The 19471-nt window shown below is 40.4% G+C and overlaps 1 protein-coding gene across 1 annotated transcript in view; it reads right to left on the bottom strand.

Moving 5' to 3' along the window:
• Stk31 (serine/threonine kinase 31) overlaps positions 1–19471 on the bottom strand; it is a 127632-nt gene that overhangs the window by 82167 nt on the left and 25994 nt on the right. The window contains exons 2-4 of the mRNA XM_074065157.1: positions 6530–6576; positions 6390–6442; positions 1315–1413 (exon numbers count right to left, since the gene is read on the bottom strand). Coding sequence (XP_073921258.1) covers positions 1315–1413; positions 6390–6442; positions 6530–6557 — 180 coding nt within the window. The 5' untranslated portion in view covers positions 6558–6576. The remainder of the gene's footprint in view (positions 1–1314; positions 1414–6389; positions 6443–6529; positions 6577–19471) is intronic.

Genomic DNA, 19471 nt, shown 5'->3' with positions numbered 1-19471 from the left:
CATACAAATTTGTTTTGAGCAAAACAAATCAGTCAATATACCCAATAGAAAACTTACATAAGGATTTCAAACAACTTCTAAGTAGCCAAAAATGACAAATAATCCAACTGCTCATCCAAGGAAAACAAAACAATTAAATTGTGTTACATTTGTGCAAATGAAATACTGCAAAGTTTAAAAAAATAAAACCTACCAATACAGTAATACACACAACACTGTGGATGAACCTCCTCAAAAATTGTATTAAACAAAAGAAACCAGATATATACAGTGAAATACACAGAACAAGATTTAAAATAGGCATTCTGATGAAAGTCAGAATGATGGCTACCTCTTCTGAGGAAACTATTGGCTAAGAATCGACTAAGAAAGGGCCTGAGGGAAATTTCCAGGATGACAGAACAATTATCTTGAACTGAGTGGTTATGTGGAAGCATACTTATATAAAATTTCCTCAACAAAGCTGCACATTTAAGATCTTAGGAGATTTACACTTTACCGAATATAAGTTATACCTCAAGAAAAAAAGGGAGAAAAGGCTAATCAGATTCTTTTTCAAAAAGGTGTTTCTTACCCATTTCTTATGAATCAGTGTCAACTGCAAGGATTCTAAGTATTTTGTTCAGTATTCTAAGTTTTTTCTTCAACATTTCATGCTCAACACAATGTCTGGCACCTACCAAGTATTCTCTAAGATTTTTTTTGGAGGGGAGTGGGATACTGTAGCTTTTAATTATATTCTTCACTAATTTCTTATTGTGGGAAAATACACATAGTATAAAATTTACTTTGTTAACCATTTTAAATGGACAGTTCGATGGCATATTTTAAGTATATTCATATCATTTTGCTTCCATTACTACACCATCTATCTCCATAAATTTTAATCTTATACAACTCAAATTCCGTATCCATTAAACAACTCATCTCTATTCCTACACTCACCCTAGTCCCTGGTAACTACCATTCTACTTTCTGGCTCAATGATTTTGACTACTCTGTAAGTGGAATTTATAATTGAGTTTGGTACTTATGTAAGTAGAATCATACAGTATTTTTTTGTGACTGGCTTATTTTACATAGCATAATGTCCTCAAGATTCATCCATGTGGTAACTTATGTTAAAATTTCTTTCCTTTTTTAAAATCAAGTAATATGCAGTTCATTGAATGAATAAGTTTACTATAAGTGTAGTAACACAAATTCTAAAAATCTGCCTCTTCCTTTCAAATATATCCAAATTCCAAAAACCGTAAAACTTATTGTAGAGTAAGCTAACAGGTGGGATTAGACAATACCAAGAATATGGATCACCTTCTTTGGATCAAGATTCCCAAAAACTGAATTGGCATGGGGACAAACTTCAGACAGTGAAGAGCCAATCTTCATAATATCCTCATTTCTATTGATATTCTAGAAAGAAAACAAAAATCTGAGCTTCAGTAAAATATCATTTGACAGTGTTAAATAACTGAAGATCCTAGTAAGCATGAGATTTTAAAAGATTTTGGAACATTAGATATCAGATCAAATTGTGTCAGTATTTTTTCCTCATTCAAATGAGTTCCTGTAAGAAACGAGAGTAGGCTATAGAAAAATTTACTTCTCAGTGTGTTCAAATTACTTGGAATTCAAACAAGGTACCAAATCTTATTAAATTATATGAAACAGGTTTCTGGAAGACTGATTGATACATGGTTAGGAAATAAAATATGAATCCTAGAACATGTAATGGCAGAAAGAAGTTCTCAAAAAAAGAATAGGACATGTTTAAAGGACAAGTAGCCAACCTATGTTCTTTGACCAACTTTTGTCCTAATAGAGCTGAATAATTTATGCAACAAAATAATGACACTGGATTACAACCCATGAAATAATTATCCATGTGTCTGTATTAATGTAAATAAATGAATAATCAAATAAGTGGCAGAAGAGACACCTCTTCCTTACAGAAGAACAATTAATAAATGCATCAGGAATAAGAATTAAAAATCAGGCACAATGGCTGAAGCCTGTAATCCTAGCTACTTGGGAGGTAGAGATTGGGAGAAAAATAGCTCAATGTGTACCCTGGGCAAAACATTTGCACGACCCCATCTCGACCAATGCACAGGGTACACACCTGTCATCCCCAACTATTCAGGGAAACATAAATTAGAGGCCTGCGGTCCAGGCCAGCCTGGGCATTAAGGAAGACCTTAATACTTCATGACTTCATCCTCATGTATGAAAATGGAAAAATGAGATATGTTGAAACTATCCTAAGAATGGGGGAAGAGGGTATAAAGGAGAATGGTGGAGGGGATGAATTTAACTAAGCTATATAATAAGCACTTTTGTAAATCACAATGTACCCCCAGTACAATAATAATATGATAATAAAAATAAAAAAGCCAAGACCCTATCACAAAAATAACCAACAGAAAATGGGCTGGCGACTGGCTCAATTAGTAGAGTGATTGCCTAGCAAGTACCAGGCTCTGAGTTCAACTCCCAGCATGACAAAAAATAATGGAAATAATCATTACACAAATGCTATAGTGATAAATAAGAAAATCTGTGAGTGAAAAAGTTGAGGAGAAACAAGATTAGACAGTCCCGATGCGTCTCTCATTAAAACATTTATTAAGGACAGAAGAAAAAATATTAACTATAGTGAAAGAAAACAGAAGTTACCACCTTAACCAAGTAGATCATGGTTACAATAAGCAATAACAAGATACAATGACACCATGAACCTCCTAACATGATACACTCTATGTATTCTTGCCAATCCACGAGAAATCATCAAACAAACCTAAATTAAGGGATAGTCTATAAAATCACCAGTATTCATCAAAGGTATCAAAAGTCATGAAATGCAAGGAAAATATAACAAAGTATCAAAGGTTGGAACTGACTAAGGATATACAATGTGAAGTGTTGGATACTGGAAAAGAAAAAAACTGGTAAAGTTTGAATAAAGTCAATAGTGTTGAACCAATATTAATTTTAATTTTCTGGTCATTGTGTTATGGTTACATAAGAAATTAGCATTAAGGAAAGTTGGGTGAAAAGTATACAGAAACCCTCTGTGCTAATTTTGCAACCTTCCTATAAGTCTAAATTTATTCCCAAGTGAAAAAATTTAAGTACACACACATATAGACTCCAAAGAAATATACTAGCAAAGTATTCCATAAGGCTTAGAAAGAACATGATTATCTTTGATGACTGAAACACTCTAAAAAAGCAGTTTCCAGGACTTAATGATGAAAATCAATGTCATCACACACACAAAAAAAAACTAAATTTAAACTGATTTCAAGAAATAGTAGACGTAACCTTTGAGAACTACTGCTAGAATTTGCTTTAAAAAAAAAAGTTTACCCTACTTTGTCACTATAAAAACGAAACTAAATGGAGATTCCTTCTTTCAAATAAAGGAATAGGAAGAGGCAAAATACTAAGAATTCCTTCAGCTGTCCCTCGTCCAACCAGGCATACCAATAATTATAAAGTGTTCTCTTATAAGTGACTTATTTGGTAGACATCCACCATGGCTGCAAAACAACAAAACGTGCAGATCTTCATTCTGGCTTGCCTCTATGTGTTTCCAAATCTCCACCTACTCTTCTCCATGCTTATGCCTCACACTAACCCCAATCAAATTTTACAATTTGCTCCCTGAAACAATCATTATTCTTTGGGATACCATTAGTAGTTTTATTTTTTAAAACTTTTTATCCATTTAACAAATGTTTAAGATGTGTATAAATGTCTAAATGAGCCTCAAGTTAATGGTTTAAATCAAAGATGGGCAAATAATACCACCTGTTTTCATGAAGTTTATTGGATGACAACTGCAAGTATTCATTCACACATTGTCTATGGCTGCTCTTGAACTACAAGGGCAGAGCTGATGAAGTTGAATAGTTGCAACAGAGACTGTATGGCCTACTAACTGTAAAATATTTACTATCTGAGCCTTTACAGAGAAAGTCTGCTGGTTTAAATCATAGCTCCAAATTTAATCAACAGTTTCACATATAAATTCAACTGAAACCAAAGTCTAGAGCTACTCGGGTTAAGCCACATGGGAGGTAGAGATCAGGAGAGTGATGGTTTGAGGCCAGCCAGGCCAAAAGGTTAGTGAGACCCTGTCTCAACCAATGAGATGCGCATGGTGGTTCATACCTGTAACGCAGGCTACATGGGAGGCATAAGAAGGAGTCTGAAGCCAGCTCCAGGCAAAATAGTGAGACTCTTACCTGAAAAGAACTAAAGCAAAAAAGGGCTGAAGGGGTGGCTCAAGTAGTAGAGCACCTGCCTAGCCATCTCAAGGCCCTGAGTTCACACTCCAGTAACACTAAAAAAAAGAAAAAAAACAGAGCTGCACTAACCAATATGTAGCAAATACTAAACTATAATGTGGCTAATTTGATTCCAGATGTGTTAAAAGTCTAAAATACACACTGGATTCCAGAGATTTAAGAAGAAAAAAAGGAATACAAAACATCTTGGTCCTATTTTATGCTGATTATCTATATGTGTATGCATATTGTTTTGAGTACTATGGAATGAGCACAGGGCCTCACACAGGCAAGTTTTTATTTTATTTTGGGACAGGGTCTTGCTAAGTTGCCCAGGCTGCCCTCAAATTCAAGATCCTCCTGCCTCAGCCTCCCAAGCAGCTGGGATTGAAGGTTTGCACCACCACACTCGGCTTGCTGATTACATTTTGAAACAGTATTTTTGATATATTGAGTTAAATAAAATTTATTGAAACTAATTTTATGTTTCTTTATTTCCTCCAATGTAGCTACTAAAAATATTTTTTAAATTAGTCATATATCTCTTATATTCTCATATTTCATATCTCTCATATTTTAGACAGCACTGATCTAAAAAATATTAAATCCAATATATGATGTTCCTATATAAAGAGCTTAAACATATAATTTATTATCTAACCTAGGGCACTGTTGAGAGTGACACGTGCTATTTATGTAGACACAGTGGGCACAGAACTACAATAAGTGAGTTCCCTTTGGAGAATATGCACATAAGCAGAAATACAAATTTGCCTTCATTTTTCTAAGAATATCATACTTCTACAATGTTTTGTATAGGTATTTAAGAATTCTTGGCTAATCATATTCTTTTGTAACTTTTCTTCTCATAAATTCTATTCCACACACACATATTGCCAATTTACCCCACCAAAAAAGGAGTTTCCATAACTTATGTTAAGTATAGAGAAACGTAACTCCCTTCCCTCCCTTATCATGTATAGTTCACAAAATCAAGAATTAGTGGAAATTGTGTGTACTAAGGGATTCGCCTTCTTAAATTCTAAAACACAGTATGTCGGTGCTTAACTCTGTATTTAAAGTTGGAATACACTTACCTGACTTACAGCCTACCAATGTAAATTAGAAATGTTTCAATAGTGCTTCAAATTTTTCAATGAGAACAGTATTGTATCTCAAGTTAAAATTTAAATGTTAGAAAAAATGAGTTTCCTTTTTCTTTTTCCTGGAATGTTTCTAGAGGTATGGTGGCTTCTTCCTCTCCCTATCTTTATTCCCTTAATTGGCCACCAGTTGAGGAGCTAGAAATTTCAGAAAAGTTCTTTGAGGTAGCAGAAGAGCACTCAGAATGGTCCAGTGTTTGATATACCATCACAGGCTTTCCTACAATACAGCCTCTAACAAAACTACTCTGTCCAAAACCTCTGGTAACTGAATTGTTTACCTTTATACCAAGAAAGTTGGGAATGCACCAAACTTCCACTTGTGGTGGGTGACCAAGCCAACTTTAAGGGCTTCTTTCTGTGAGACCCAAAGTCCTTATGATACTGCCTAAAATGGAAAACATTGGTAGGGCCTGAGGTGATTCCATGTGTGCTAAATGTGTCCATGACAGGACCAAGTGTGCCTTCCTTACAGAGGAGCAGAAAGTGGTGTGAATGTGTTGAAGGCATAAGCAAAGCAGAGTTAGAAATCTAAATTTTTGTAACAAAAAAAATGACAGATTTAAAAACTTACCTTTCAAGAAACAATCTTATAAAAGACCACTAGATGGGGCTATCACTTCACAAACACAAGTCTCTAGCCTCTAACATTTTATGCAGCCTAAGATATTCATGTTAAATGTAATTTTGAAGTCACAATCTTGCTTATTTTCATTTTTGTTTAACTCAGCTGTATTATAAGTATACCACTCATAACTCAAGTCAAGTCCAAATTGCAGCCATTTATGTTTAATTATATCTGGTGCTAAATAATAATTGAGTACTAAGAATGACACTGATAAATATATTTATTCCTAGGTTTTTGTTTTGTTAAGCAAGACTTGGGTTAGGGAAGGGAAGGGGAAAGAGGGAAACAAACCAGGCTTCTAATTACCTGAGCCCAAAATGTTACTGCATCTTCTACGTGACTTCCAACCACATCTTCAACTAAAACCAAATCAAATGCAAAGAAAATCAGAAATTAATCTGTATCATTTAGCTCTCACACCCCAAAATAATTTTTATTGTCAGTACCTTTATTATAATGTGTATCATCATCCATTTGGACAATTCCTGAAAGACTAAAACAAGTCAATACCTTTAATTAGATTATAATAATCCATCTATTATCAATGAATAAAGACTAAACCACATAATGTTCAAATTCTTAGAAGTGTGTTTTGCCCTAATTAAGTTACCAAAATTTAAACTCTATATTAAAAATCATTTCAAATGTATTTTCTTCCATAATTATTTTTTGTTAACTTTTAATTACTGTTGTACTGGGGTTACACTGTGACACTTACAAAAGTTCTTATATCATAGCTGAATTCACCCCCTCCATCTTTCTCCTTTATCTCCCCCCCCTTCCTGGGGGAGAGTTTGAAACTCCTGGGGGAGTTTCAAAAGGTCTCATTTTTCCATTTTCATACATGAGTACATAATATTTCCACCGTATATACGCCCTTTCCTTACATCCACCCCTCCCCCTACCAGACCAGCCCCCAGACAGGACCTGTTTTACCTTCCTGTCTATCATTTTTGAAAAAAGACATTTTTGTTTAAGATAGCTATACAAGGAGTTTCACTGTGACATTTCCATGTATATAACATATACTATAACCTGAATAGATTCATCCCTGTTTTTCTCCTTTCTACCTTAGTCCCCTTCTTATGGTGATTTCAACAGGTTTAACAATTCTATATTCATTCCTATATAGAAATACATAACCATATTCACATTCTTAACTTCCTTCTTTTACCCTCCCTCTCTCATTAGTGGCCTCCCTTTAGCTTGATCTGTTTTCAGAACATTGCTTATATTTGTATTAGGCTTACATTACACATAGGAGAAAAAAACATGTGGCCTTTGGCTTTCTGAACCTGGCTAACTTCATTTAAGACGATGTTCTCAAATTCCATGTATTCGGCTGCAAATGACAAATTTCATTGTTCTTTATGGCTGAATAAAATTCCATTGTGCATAAATACCACATTTTCTTAATCTATTCATCAGTTGGGGGCATCTGGGCTGTTTCTATATCTTAGCTATTATGAATAATGGTGCAATAAACATGGGTGTACAGGTGCCTTTGTTGTAATCTGACTTACATTCCTTTGGGTCTATCCCTAGGAATGGTATTACTGAATCATATGGGAGTTCTATTTTTAGTTTTTTGAGGAGCTTCCATATTGTTTTTCATAGTGGTTGTAGGCAGCAGACAGAATGGGGGAAAATCTTTGAAAGCTACACATCTGACAAAAGATTAACAACCAAAATATACAGGGAGCTCAAAAAACTAAATTTCCCAAAAATCAGTGGCCCAATGAAGAAATGAGCAAATGAACTGAACTTTTTCAAAGGAAGAAACCCAAATAGGCAAAAAATACATGAAGAAATGCTCAGCATCCCTGGCCATAAAGGCAATGCAAATCAAAACCACTTTAAGATTCTACCTCACTCCTGTTAGAATGGCTATTATCAAGAACACAACAAATACTGGTGAGGATGTGGGGAGAAAGGAACCCTAATTCACTGCTGATGGGAATGAAAATTAGTTCTCCTGTAACTGCTTTTTTTGTTCTGAGTATACTGTAGTTTCATCATACAATCTCTAGCCATAAAATTATCCTTATCCAAACTTTTACAAATTTACACTAAGATAATTCATTCACATTTTGATGACTTACATAAAACAATACTTACAAACAATGTGCACGTTTGGGGGAAGGGTGACTGGTCTGAACTTAAGGCTTACCACTTGCAAAGTAGGCCCTTTACCACTTGAGCCACACCTCTAGTCAATTTTGCTCTTATTTTGGAGATGGGAGTCTCATGAACTTTTTGCCTCAGCTGGCCTCAAATCTTCATCCTCCAATAACTTCCCAAGTTACTAAATTTACAGATGTGAGCACTAGCACCCAAATCTTTCTTAACCAAAATTAATGTCTCAAACAAGCGGAGGGTTTCCACAATGTAAACAAAGAGGAACACAACAATTATTTGAGACTGGCAGGCAATTTTATGTTAAAGGAATAGTGGTATTTTGAAGATAACCTGGGATTAAACACTAAAATATATTGAATTCTGTCCCTTCAAAAATAATTTTCATTACATGATTTTATACTTTACCAGCTGCAAACTAGTTCAAAAGATATCCTACTACTTTACAATTTTATTCCTGACACATTGGAATATTATACTTTCCATTCATGAACCTTAAAGGAAAGTAAAAATAAAGGGTTTCTTTCAGTGTTCAATTCTGATTTTATTTCCTTCTCACAGAGTTACTTACAGTCTATGGCCATACCACCCAGAACTCGCCCAATCTCATCTGATCTCAGAAGCTAAGCAGGGTCAGGCCTGGTTAGTGTTGGATGGGAGAAAGTTACTTACAGAAGGCAGACAGCAACAATCTGACAGGGAGTGAACATGACATGATTAGCTGGTGTCATGGTTTCTCCCCCACCCGCAACACTGCTTTTGTGGCCTTGAATTTTAAGACAAATATTCTATACAGGATAAAAACAGCAAAAGGAAAAAAAAAAAAGTTAAGAACAAAAACCCTTCAGGGAACTGCCTTTAAAAAAAGACATCCGGGAGCATGCCGTGTTCTTAAAAATAATTTTTTGAGAGCTTTGTAAGTTATCTAACAACACCCACTATACCAAAGTCTTAAATGCACTCAACTAGGAAAGGGGAAATTGTTACCTCTGCATCACAGAGTTAATGATTTATTTTTAAAAAGGTTTATAAAGATTTAAACCTTTATTCTGACTTTTGCTCAACTTACAGATTTTTGTTTCAAATATTCTAAGTGGCATCGAAACCTCTTTAAAACAAGGATTAATAAAATTCATTTTAACAAGTAGTTTTAGATTTTAACTGATGAGGTGTAAGACCAGGTTGGAACCTGTTTGGGGAGACTGAGTTTTTCCGGAATGCATTAAGTCTTGAACTTAGTAAAATGAAAATGTTTTCTTTGGAAATCCCGCCACTTGCTCTAGGACGCTGTTTTCTACAATCACTTTAAGATCTGTGGCACAGAATTTGCGGGAAGGGAGTTCATGTCCCGCACCACGAACGAAACCCAGTTCCTTGACAGGCCTTTTTTTCCTTCAGGCACCACACCGAAAAGTCGTGGTGGGTGGTGACCGGCATCCCCCTAGCCGAAGGCCTGGGCCCAGGTCTGGAGCCCAAGCACACACCCTCGACCCCAGGCCGCCTCGAGGCAGCCACGGTAGCCCCCGCCACAAGGCCTGCTACTGACCTCACACCTTCCGCCACAGACGCGCTAGCCAAGTGTCCTTGGCCCCACATGCCAGTACTCGGCCTGCCACCCGCCACCAAGGCTGGCCCTCGCCCGCAGTCGCGCACGTGCACACGCTTACTGTGCATGCTTCTGAGGCGTGGCAGGCGCAGGGCGCTTGCGCCAAAAGCACTGTGCCATTACGTAGGTCTCGCGAGAGCACCGCAGATCACGTGGTTCTGGCGTGAGCATGTATAGTGAGGTCCGACGCTGCCCACGTGCGCACTGCCCTGAATTTATAGGGCGGGGCCCCACCCCCAACAGGCCCCACCCCCAACAGGCCCCACCTGTTTGTGATTGCTTTGTTTTGAAGCGCAATGACATAAGACCATGATGCAATGTGGAAGTATGTGAGTTTTCCTAATTTGTTCACCAGGATTTAAGCCTCCAAATACCCAAATTGGAAAAAGTACCAACTTTTTTTTTTTTTTTTGCAAAATGGAAAACTAGCTTGGTAAATGAACATGCATTTTTTTCAGATCAGTAATTTTACAAGCATATCTCAACCCAACTTTAGCATTCACATCTCTAGCATTGCCTGTTTTTTTTCAATTTAATTTTATTTTTGAATTAGCATACATTAATAATGCCAGGGGATTTCATTGTGATAATTCCATACATGCCTACAATGTCCCCTGAATGAGTTCACCCTCTCTATTATATTTCCATTCTCCCACAAACTTCTCCTTGATTTTTTTTCTTTTTTCTCATGACATTACGGGTGTGGGAGGAATTAACTGTTGCGTTATGTGCTAATATTACATCTTGTTGCAAACATTGCACAATTGAAAATTATCTCCAATTAATTTTCCGTTGTTTTTTTCAGTGATGAGAATTGAACACAGGGCTTCCCATATTCTAGGCAAGTTCTTTACCACTGAACTACACCTCCTGCCCTCCAGTTGATTTCTACCAGCTTGATTGAAGTATAATTTACATACAATAAACTGCAGATATCAAAAGTGCACACTGTGGTAGCAGTGAACATTTTTTATATGTGTTGAAATCACTCCTACAATCAAGAAAAACATTTCCATCACCCCAAAAGGTTTCTATATGCCCACGTACAGCACCTGGGTCCCCTCACCTACCTTTCTACTTTTCTGTCACCATACATTAGTTTTGATTTTCTGGAATTTATACTAATGAAATCCGACAGTATGTACATTTTATCTGGCTTCTTTCTAATGGCATAATTATTTTAAGATTCATCCATTTTGTCTATTCCAATAGTTTGTGACTATAACATGCATGTCTATAGCATAGTTTACATCTTGATAGACATTTGAGTTCTTTCCAATTTTAGATTGTTTTAAATAAAAAGCTGCTATCCTCTACAAGTCTGTGTTTAGACATATGCTTTCGTTTCTCTTGGGTTAACGCTGCTAGTGCAATGGCTAGAGTTTGTATGTCTTGTGTGTGTCTCAGTGTGTAAGAAACTGCCAGACTGTTTTACAAAGTTGTTATACTAATTTATATTACCACCAATAGTGTTTTAAGAGTTCAGGTCATTCCATAGCCTCACCATCACTTGATATGGTCCATGCTTTTAAGTTTAAAAAACATTGTGGGATCTCCTTGTGTTTTTTAATTTGCATTTATTTATCTGTTGACTAAAAATGTTGAGCATCTTTTTGTCTTTACTTTCTACCCACATAGCTTCTTAGGTGAGTTATATGTACAGACTTTTTCCGATTTTAACTAGATTGTTTTCTTATCTACTTTCAATAGTTATTTGTATACTGTGAATACTTCAGATTTACAAAAAAAAATTTCCCAGTCTATGTTTTTTCATTTTCTAACAAGAGCATTTCAAAGAGAAAAAGTTTAGGGGCTGGAAGTCTAGTTCAATAGAACACATGCTTAACAGGTGTGAGGCCTGGGTTCACTCCCCAGCACCAACAAAAAATAATAACAAAAGAGCAAAGGTTCTTAATTTTTCTAGTCCAATTTATCTATTTGTCTATCTTATACCTAACAAGTCTCTGGGTAACTGCTTTACAACAGTTTTTATCCCAGACTAGCAGAGTGCCTCAAGTGGTAGAGTGCCTGCCTAGTAAGCAGGAAGCCCAGAGTTCAAGCCCCAATACTGCAAAAAAAAAAAAAAGGTGGGGGGAAGTGGGGGGTTATCCTATACTTTCTTCTGGACAATTTGTATGTTCGGGCTTTACAGATCTATAATATTTTGTAGTTTATAAAGCAGATACCTTAAAAGCAACTGAGGCCAATAGGAAAAGGGGACCAGGAACTAGAGAAGGTAATACCCATGCACAGGAAATCAATGTGAGTCAATGCCCTGTATAGCTATCCTTATCTCAACCAGCAAAAACCCTTGTTTCTTCCTATTATTGCTTATACTCTCTCTACAACAAAATTAGAAATAAGGGCAAAATAGTTTCTGCTGGGTATTGGGGGGGGAGAGGGAGGGGGCGGAGTGGGTGGTAAGGGAGGGGGTGGGGGCAGGGGGAAGAAATGAACCAAGCCTTGTATGCACATATGAATAATAAAAGAGAAAGGAAAAAAAATATTTTGTAGTTTATTCTTTATAAATATGTGAAGCATGAAATCAAAGTTCATTTTGCATGTGCATATTTGTTTTTTGTTTTTGTTTTTTTAATTATTCATATGTGCATACAATGCTTGGGTCATTTCTTCGCCCTGCCCCCACCCCCTCCCTTACCACCCACTCTGCCCCCTCCCTTTTTCCCCCACCCCCTCGATACCCAGCAGAAACTATTTTGCTGCATATTTGTTTAAAACACTCATTTCTCTACTGAATTGTCTTTGCAACATTGCCAGAGATCAGTGGACCATATACATGCAGGTCTATTTCTAGATTCTCTGTTCTGTTACATTGATCTCTTTGCTTTCTTTAGATTGTTCTGATTACTATAGTTTTATAAGTCTGGAAGACCAGTATTGTAAGCCAGATTCTAATGTTCTTTTTCAAAGATGTTTTAGCTTTATAGTTTCATACAAATTATAATCACTTTTGTCAATGTCCAAACACAGAGACACACACACACACACACACAAAAATCCTGCTGAGATTTTGATTGGGATTCCACTGAACTACACATCCATTTAAGGAGAATTTATACCTTAACTATATTGAGTCTCCAGATACATGAACACTATATATATATACCATTTATTCAATCTGTCCTTTATTTCTCTGTTTTATACTTCTCATTATAAAAGTTTTACACATCTTTCATCTGATTTATCCCTAAAGGTTATGCTACCATAAATGGAATCTTCTTCTTAATTTCAATTTCTGGTTATTTTCTGCCAGTATATAGAAATATAATTTTTGGTGGTACTGGGGTTTAAACTCAGGACCTTGTGGTTGATAGGCATGCACTCTACCACTTGAGCCACATATCCAGCCCCAGAAATGTAATTTTGTATATTGATCATGTTTGCTGCATCCTTATGAACTCATTATTCCTAGAGACAGAGGGTTTTTTTAAATAAGCAGAATTACATACATAGATGATCATATTATATGAAAATAGACTATTTTACCTTCTCCTTTCCAATTTGGATGTCTTTTTTTAATCTTGCCTTAATATGTTGTTAGGACCCGGATTCCAATTTCCCCGAGAGACAGAGAGCCAGGCGTGAATGCAATCAACAAAGCAGAGTTTATTGGGCTGGCTAGCCAGGGTCGAGCTCCCACACGGACACGCAGGACCGGTTAGGAAAACAAGACCCTGAGCCTCTTAAGGGGAAATCTTATATAGACTGCAGTGGCGTGCATATTTTCGTTATCAACATTAGGCAAGCAGGCAGAGCACATCCTGCACGTACTTCACATCTTGCACGTACCTCACATCTTGCACGTACCACACATCTTGCTCGTACCTCACATCTTGCTTGTACCTCACATCTTGCATTCCTAACATTCTATATCTTATCTACATGGGGTGTTTGGTACTGGTTTCTCCAACAAGGGGGTTGGGGCCCGCTGAGACCTCCTATTCCTTTCATTCCCCCCTTTCTTACGGCCTAAATTGAGGAATCATTCTCAAGAGGATGAAGAGCCTGATATTGTTGGCGGAGGACCAGAAGTTGGATAGTATTAATTCGACTTTTGACAAAAGTCATAAGTCAGTTTAGAATCCAGGGTCCTATGGTAACAAGCAATAGGATGATTATTATTGGCCCTGCTAATGCAGATAAAAGGATAGCCAACCATGGGGACTGGTTAAACCAAGACTCGAACCAGCTTTCCCCGGCCTCTCTTTTTCGTTTTCTTTGTTTCAGACTCTTTCGAAGTTTAGACATGGAGTCACGAACAACTCCGGTATGGTCAGCGTAAAAACAACATTCTTCTCCTAGAGCAACACATAGTCCCCCCTTTTGGAGGAACAGCAAATCTAGACCTCGTCGGTTTTGAAGTACTACCTCGGACAGAGAAGTGAGGGATTTTTCCAGGTGGCTAATGGAGGTTTTTATTCTTTTTATATCTTTGTCTATGGCTGTGCGCAGCGAAGACATCCCTTTATGTTGAGTGGCCAGGGAGGCTATGCCGGTCCCTGCCCCAGCCACTCCTAAGCTAAGCAGGGTAGCAATGGTTAAAGTAGAAATAGGCTCTCGTTTTTTTCTTTTTTTTTAACCATTTTTGTATTCCAGTATGAATATAGACTCTCCTCTGAATGATAGAGGATGCGGGGCAGCACAGCCACCATGACACAAAATTCTTTGGAGCTGTTAAACACCTTAGTTGATAGGCAAGGGGTGAGCCCGGACCGTGAGCATAGCCACCATCCCTCGCCCTTTGGAACTATCCATTTAATAGTGTTGCCCCAGTTGTTGTTTCCTTTTGTAACAACAGTACATAAACCTTGTCTATCCCTTGGCACCTTCCCTAAGCAGGTTTCTTGGCCACTTACCTGTCGTATGGTTAGACCTCTTTTACGGTTTCCCCAGGCACATTGGGTGGGGTTGTCACTGGTTGAGTTATCATAAGTGATATTTAGCCCTATTGCCTTATAGAATGGGGGCCTCACATTGTAGCACAGCCAGCAGGAGGTAGTCATGCTAGGGTTGGTGTGGTTTAACGTCAGGAATGCAGCGTCCACCATGTCCCAGAGGGGGTCTTTAGACCCGGTCCTGAGACTGGGTTTTGGGTTTCCCCTGGAAGGGCGGGTTTCTAATGGTCTTGGAGTTGTTACATTAACCAGAGTTGTGGTAAAGGAAAGGTGGTGAGTTGTGGAAGGTCGGGGAGGTGGCTTTACATAGGGTGGCCTAAGTACCCTATTAGGGCCTAACGCTGTGGATGGCGGCCCTGTGGGCTCAATTTTTAATCTGACTACTATGGTTGAGCCAGGATATCCAGTTGTATAAAACACAAGTCCCCATACCTTTTCTTGTATCCACCCAGGGGTGTCCATTTTGCCAGCTTTAGTGAAAGTGACCTTGATTCTATCTAGATCTGTGGGCCAGCAACCCCGGTTGGAACTCGGAAGGCTTCGGCCCCCAAAACCTGTGCCCCCCATGAAAATCGGGCCCCCCCCGCCCCGCTGCCTCTCCAGGGTGTTATCCTTGGTGCCTCATTTACAAAAGCAAATGTGAGCAGGTCTGGCTTTGATACTGCCCATTTCAAGTCACCATCGTTAGATGTGACGCATGCCCATGACTTACAGAAGGAGTATTGTATCCCCCCACAGTCTTTGTTCTTTTGGTACCCTGGGCAGGCATAAAAACCCCAGCGTCGAGCTATGTCCGGGGCGGCGGCCTTGTAGGCAGGATTGATGTTTTTGAAGCAGAATTGTAGTTCTGGCCACCAAGTTCCCAATGGGGAGATGTGAGTGGTCTCGTTGAGGGTGGTGTGTGTCTCCCCATCGGTAAGTATCCAGGTTTGTTTATAAGGCTGGTGAGGGTTGGTTTCCGCAAGGCTCCCGCTCTGGGCAGTGAGCAAGATCAGGGAGATCATCCAGTTTATTCGTGTTGGTTCCTGAAGACTCTGCATGTTTTTGGGGCCGCAAGAGCTTCAGCTTCAATGGGTTGTCTGGGTGCCGCCGTACAGTCCACTCTCTGGCCTCTTCGTGTTTCTGATGATTGGCTCGACGCACATGGGAGTAATGGATCCAAGGTCCGATGCCGTCAACCTTAAGAGCGGTAGGGGTAGTAAACAGTACAACATAAGGTCCTTTCCATCTAGGCTCTAGGGTTTTGGACTGATGCCTTTTAACCCATACCATGTCACCCGGGACTATGCCATGTTCTGGAGCCGGGTCCCTCTTAACAGCGTGGTATGTTTGAATTAAAGGCCAAATCTGTTGTTGCACTTTAGCTAAAGCCTGCAACATGGTCAGGTAATTTGGGGCCAGATCACCTAGTTTTGGGCTTAAGGTCCTCTGAATGATGGGGGGTGGAGCCCCATACAGGATCTCAAAGGGAGTTAGCCCATGGACATAGGGGGAGTTCCGGACTCGAAAAATGGCTAAGGGAAGGAGCGTCACCCAATCACCGCCAGTCTCCAGGGCCAATTTGGCTAAAGTCTCCTTTAGTGTCCTATTCATCCTTTCTATTTGCCCTGAGCTCTGGGGGTTATATTTACAATGTAGCTTCCAATTGGCCCCCATAGCCTGGGCTAGTCCCTGCAGGACTTTACTAACAAAAGCCGGACCGTTATCTGACCCAATTGCCTCGGGCACCCCATATCTGGGTATGATTTCCTCCAGCAAAGCCTTTGCCACTACTTGACTCGTCTCCTTTTTTGTAGGAAAAGCCTCCACCCAGCCTGAAAAGGTATCTATAAATACCAGCAAATATTTGTACCCAAACTTTCCCGGTTTTACCTCAGTAAAATCTACTTCCCAATTTCTTTCCGGAGCCCTCCCCCGTTCCCGAGTACCTGTATGGTGCCCCTCCCTTCGTCCCGGTTTCATGACTGTGTAGCTGGCACAATCTTCCACAATTTGGCGGACTGCTATGGTCTGGTTCGGAAATCGGAGCTGCGCAGATGTCAACAAGTCTAGTAATTTTCTCTGCCCCAAATGAGTGGACTTATGTAAGTTAGCCAACAGGAATCGTTCGAGTTTTTTAGGCAGAATTAACTTGCCTTCCAAGTCGCTTTTCCATCCGTCTTCCCCTTCTCTAAAGGGGAAGTGGGCTTTCATCCAAGTGAAATCCTCTGTGGAGTATTCTGGTCGGGGGGGTAGTGGAGGGAGCTCTGGGACTGGCACGTCTATCGCCGCAACCGTGGAAGGTTGCCCTGTCTCCATGAGAGGACTCTCCATTGCTACTCTCTTTGCTTCTTGATCTGCTCTGTTGTTACCGACAGCTTCCGGCGTCTTGGCAGACTGGTGGCCTGGGACATACATCACTGCCACTGCCTTCGGTTTTTCCACTGCCATTAGTAGACACTGGACTTCAGCTAGGTTCTTTAGATGTTTTTCTTCTGCTGTGCGGAATCCTCTTTCGCGATAGATGGCCCCGTGAACATGGATGGTACCGAAAGCATAGAGGCTATCAGTGTAGATATTGACTCGCTTTCCTTTTGCCCTCTCCAGGGCCTCTGTCAAGGCAATTAATTTCGCTTTTTGGGCTGATGTTCCGGGTGGGAGGGTGCTACTCCATACCGTATTTTCTTTTTGGTCGACTATAGCTGCCCCTGCCCTTCGGGCTCCATCTTGGAAAAAACTGCTTCCATCCGTGTACCAGTTTAATTTGCAGCCGGACAGGGGGGTATCCTTTAGGTCAGCCCGTACTTGTGTAACTTCAGAGAGGAATTCCTTGCAGTTATGGACAGGTGTCTGCAGTTCCGGGTTAGGCAACAAGGTGGCAGGGTTCAGGATTACGGGATCTGTGAATGTGATCCGAGGGGAATCCAACAAGAGCCCCTGGTAGTGAGTGAGCCTGGCATTCGTCATCCATTTCCCAGGGGGTTGTTTAAGGATTCCCTCCACCAGGTGAGGGGCTGTTACCCAGAGGGCCTGTCCAAAGGTTAGTTTATCTGCTTTTCTCACCAGCATGGCAATGGCCGCTATGATGCGGAGGCAGGGGGGCCATCCTGATGCTACTGCGTCTAATTTCTTGGAAAAGTATGCCACTGGTCTCTTCCAGGGACCTAGCTGTTGGGTCAAGACTCCTTTGGCTACCCCCTTTTTCTCATCTACAAACAGAGTGAATGGTCTTGTAGGATCTGGCAAGGCTAAGGCAGGGGCCTGCAAAAGAGCGTCTTTTAGCTGAACAAAAGCCTGTTGTTCTCTCTCTCCCCAACTCCAATCCAGAGTTTCTTTGGTGGCCTCATATAGGGGTCTGGCTATTTCCGCAAATCCTGGAATCCAGAGTCTACAGAACCCCGCGGAGCCCAGGAATTCTCTCACCCCCCTAGTGGAGGTCGGGGATGGGATAGCTAGAATAGTCTGTTTCATGGCATCAGTCAGCCATCTTGCTCCATCTGCAATCCGATAACCCAAATATGTCACTGACCTTTTACAGATGTGTTTTCTTGGCACTTGCCCGATACCCCAGCTCACCTAATTCCGTTAGCAGGTGTTCAGTAGCCTTGATGCACTCCTCTCGGGTTTCTGCCGCTAATAGTAAGTCATCAACATACTGTAATAGAGTGACTTGTGGGTGACTCCGACGAAAAGATTCCAGGTCCTGGCTCAGGGCCTCATTAAACAGGGTGGGAGAGTTTTTAAATCCTTGCGGCAGTCTGGTCCAAGTGAGCTGTCCGGATTGCCTCCCATCTTCTTGCCATTCGAAAGCAAATAGCGGCTGACTAATTTCTGACAATGGAATGCTGAAGAAAGCATCTTTCAAATCAAGGGTTGTATACCATACTCGGGAGGGGGGTAGGTGGCTGAGCAAGGTATAGGGATTCGGAACGGTGGGATGAATGTCCTCCGTCCGCTCGTTTACCTTTCGTAGGTCTTGCACAGGCCTATAGTCCCCACTTCCCGGCTTTCGGACGGGGAGCAGAGGAGTATTCCAGGCAGACTGACAAGGCCACAGTACTCCTTCCTTTATTAGCCTGTGGATATGAGGGGCTATGCCTCTTCGGGCCTCCCCAGGCATAGGATACTGTTTCACCCGAATGGGGAGAGCAGAAGCCTTCAATTGTATAACTACGGGCGGGAGGTGTTTGGCGAGGCCGGTTCCCGCAGTCTCCGCCCAGGCCGTGGGAAATCTTTTTACCCAATGAGTCATGTCCTCTCCTGGTTCCTGTTGACTCTCAAACAGACGATGCTCGTCAGCCAATGATAGGGACAAGACATGAATTGGGCTCCCTTCTCGATCAGTCACAATTATTCCATCCGGTTTAAAATGGATATGGGCCCCTATTTTGGTGAGTAGGTCCCGTCCGAGCAGGGGAGCGGGGCTCTCAGGGACAACCAGGAAGGAGTGTGTGACCTGGTGTTTTCCTAAGTTCACCTTTCTTTTGGTAGTCCATGTACATAATTGCGTACCGGTGGCCCCCTGAACAACACTTGTTCGTGCCTTATTCAAAGGTCCATGTGCCTTGTTTAAAACCGAATATTGGGCGCCGGTATCCACCATGAACCCCATCGGCTTCCCCTCCACATGTATTGTTACCCAGGACTCGGGGAGGGGGTCCGAGCCCCGTCTCCTTCAGTCCTCTTCTCCGGCTAGGAAGACTCTGGCCTGCTCTACTGCTCGTTCCCGTTCCCTGTTTTCCCCCGGTCTC

The sequence above is a fragment of the Castor canadensis genome, chromosome 2 (genome assembly GCF_047511655.1).
Source record: "Castor canadensis chromosome 2, mCasCan1.hap1v2, whole genome shotgun sequence".
NCBI lineage: Eukaryota > Metazoa > Chordata > Mammalia > Rodentia > Castoridae > Castor > Castor canadensis.
This window is presented reverse-complemented; position numbering and strand designations above follow the sequence as displayed.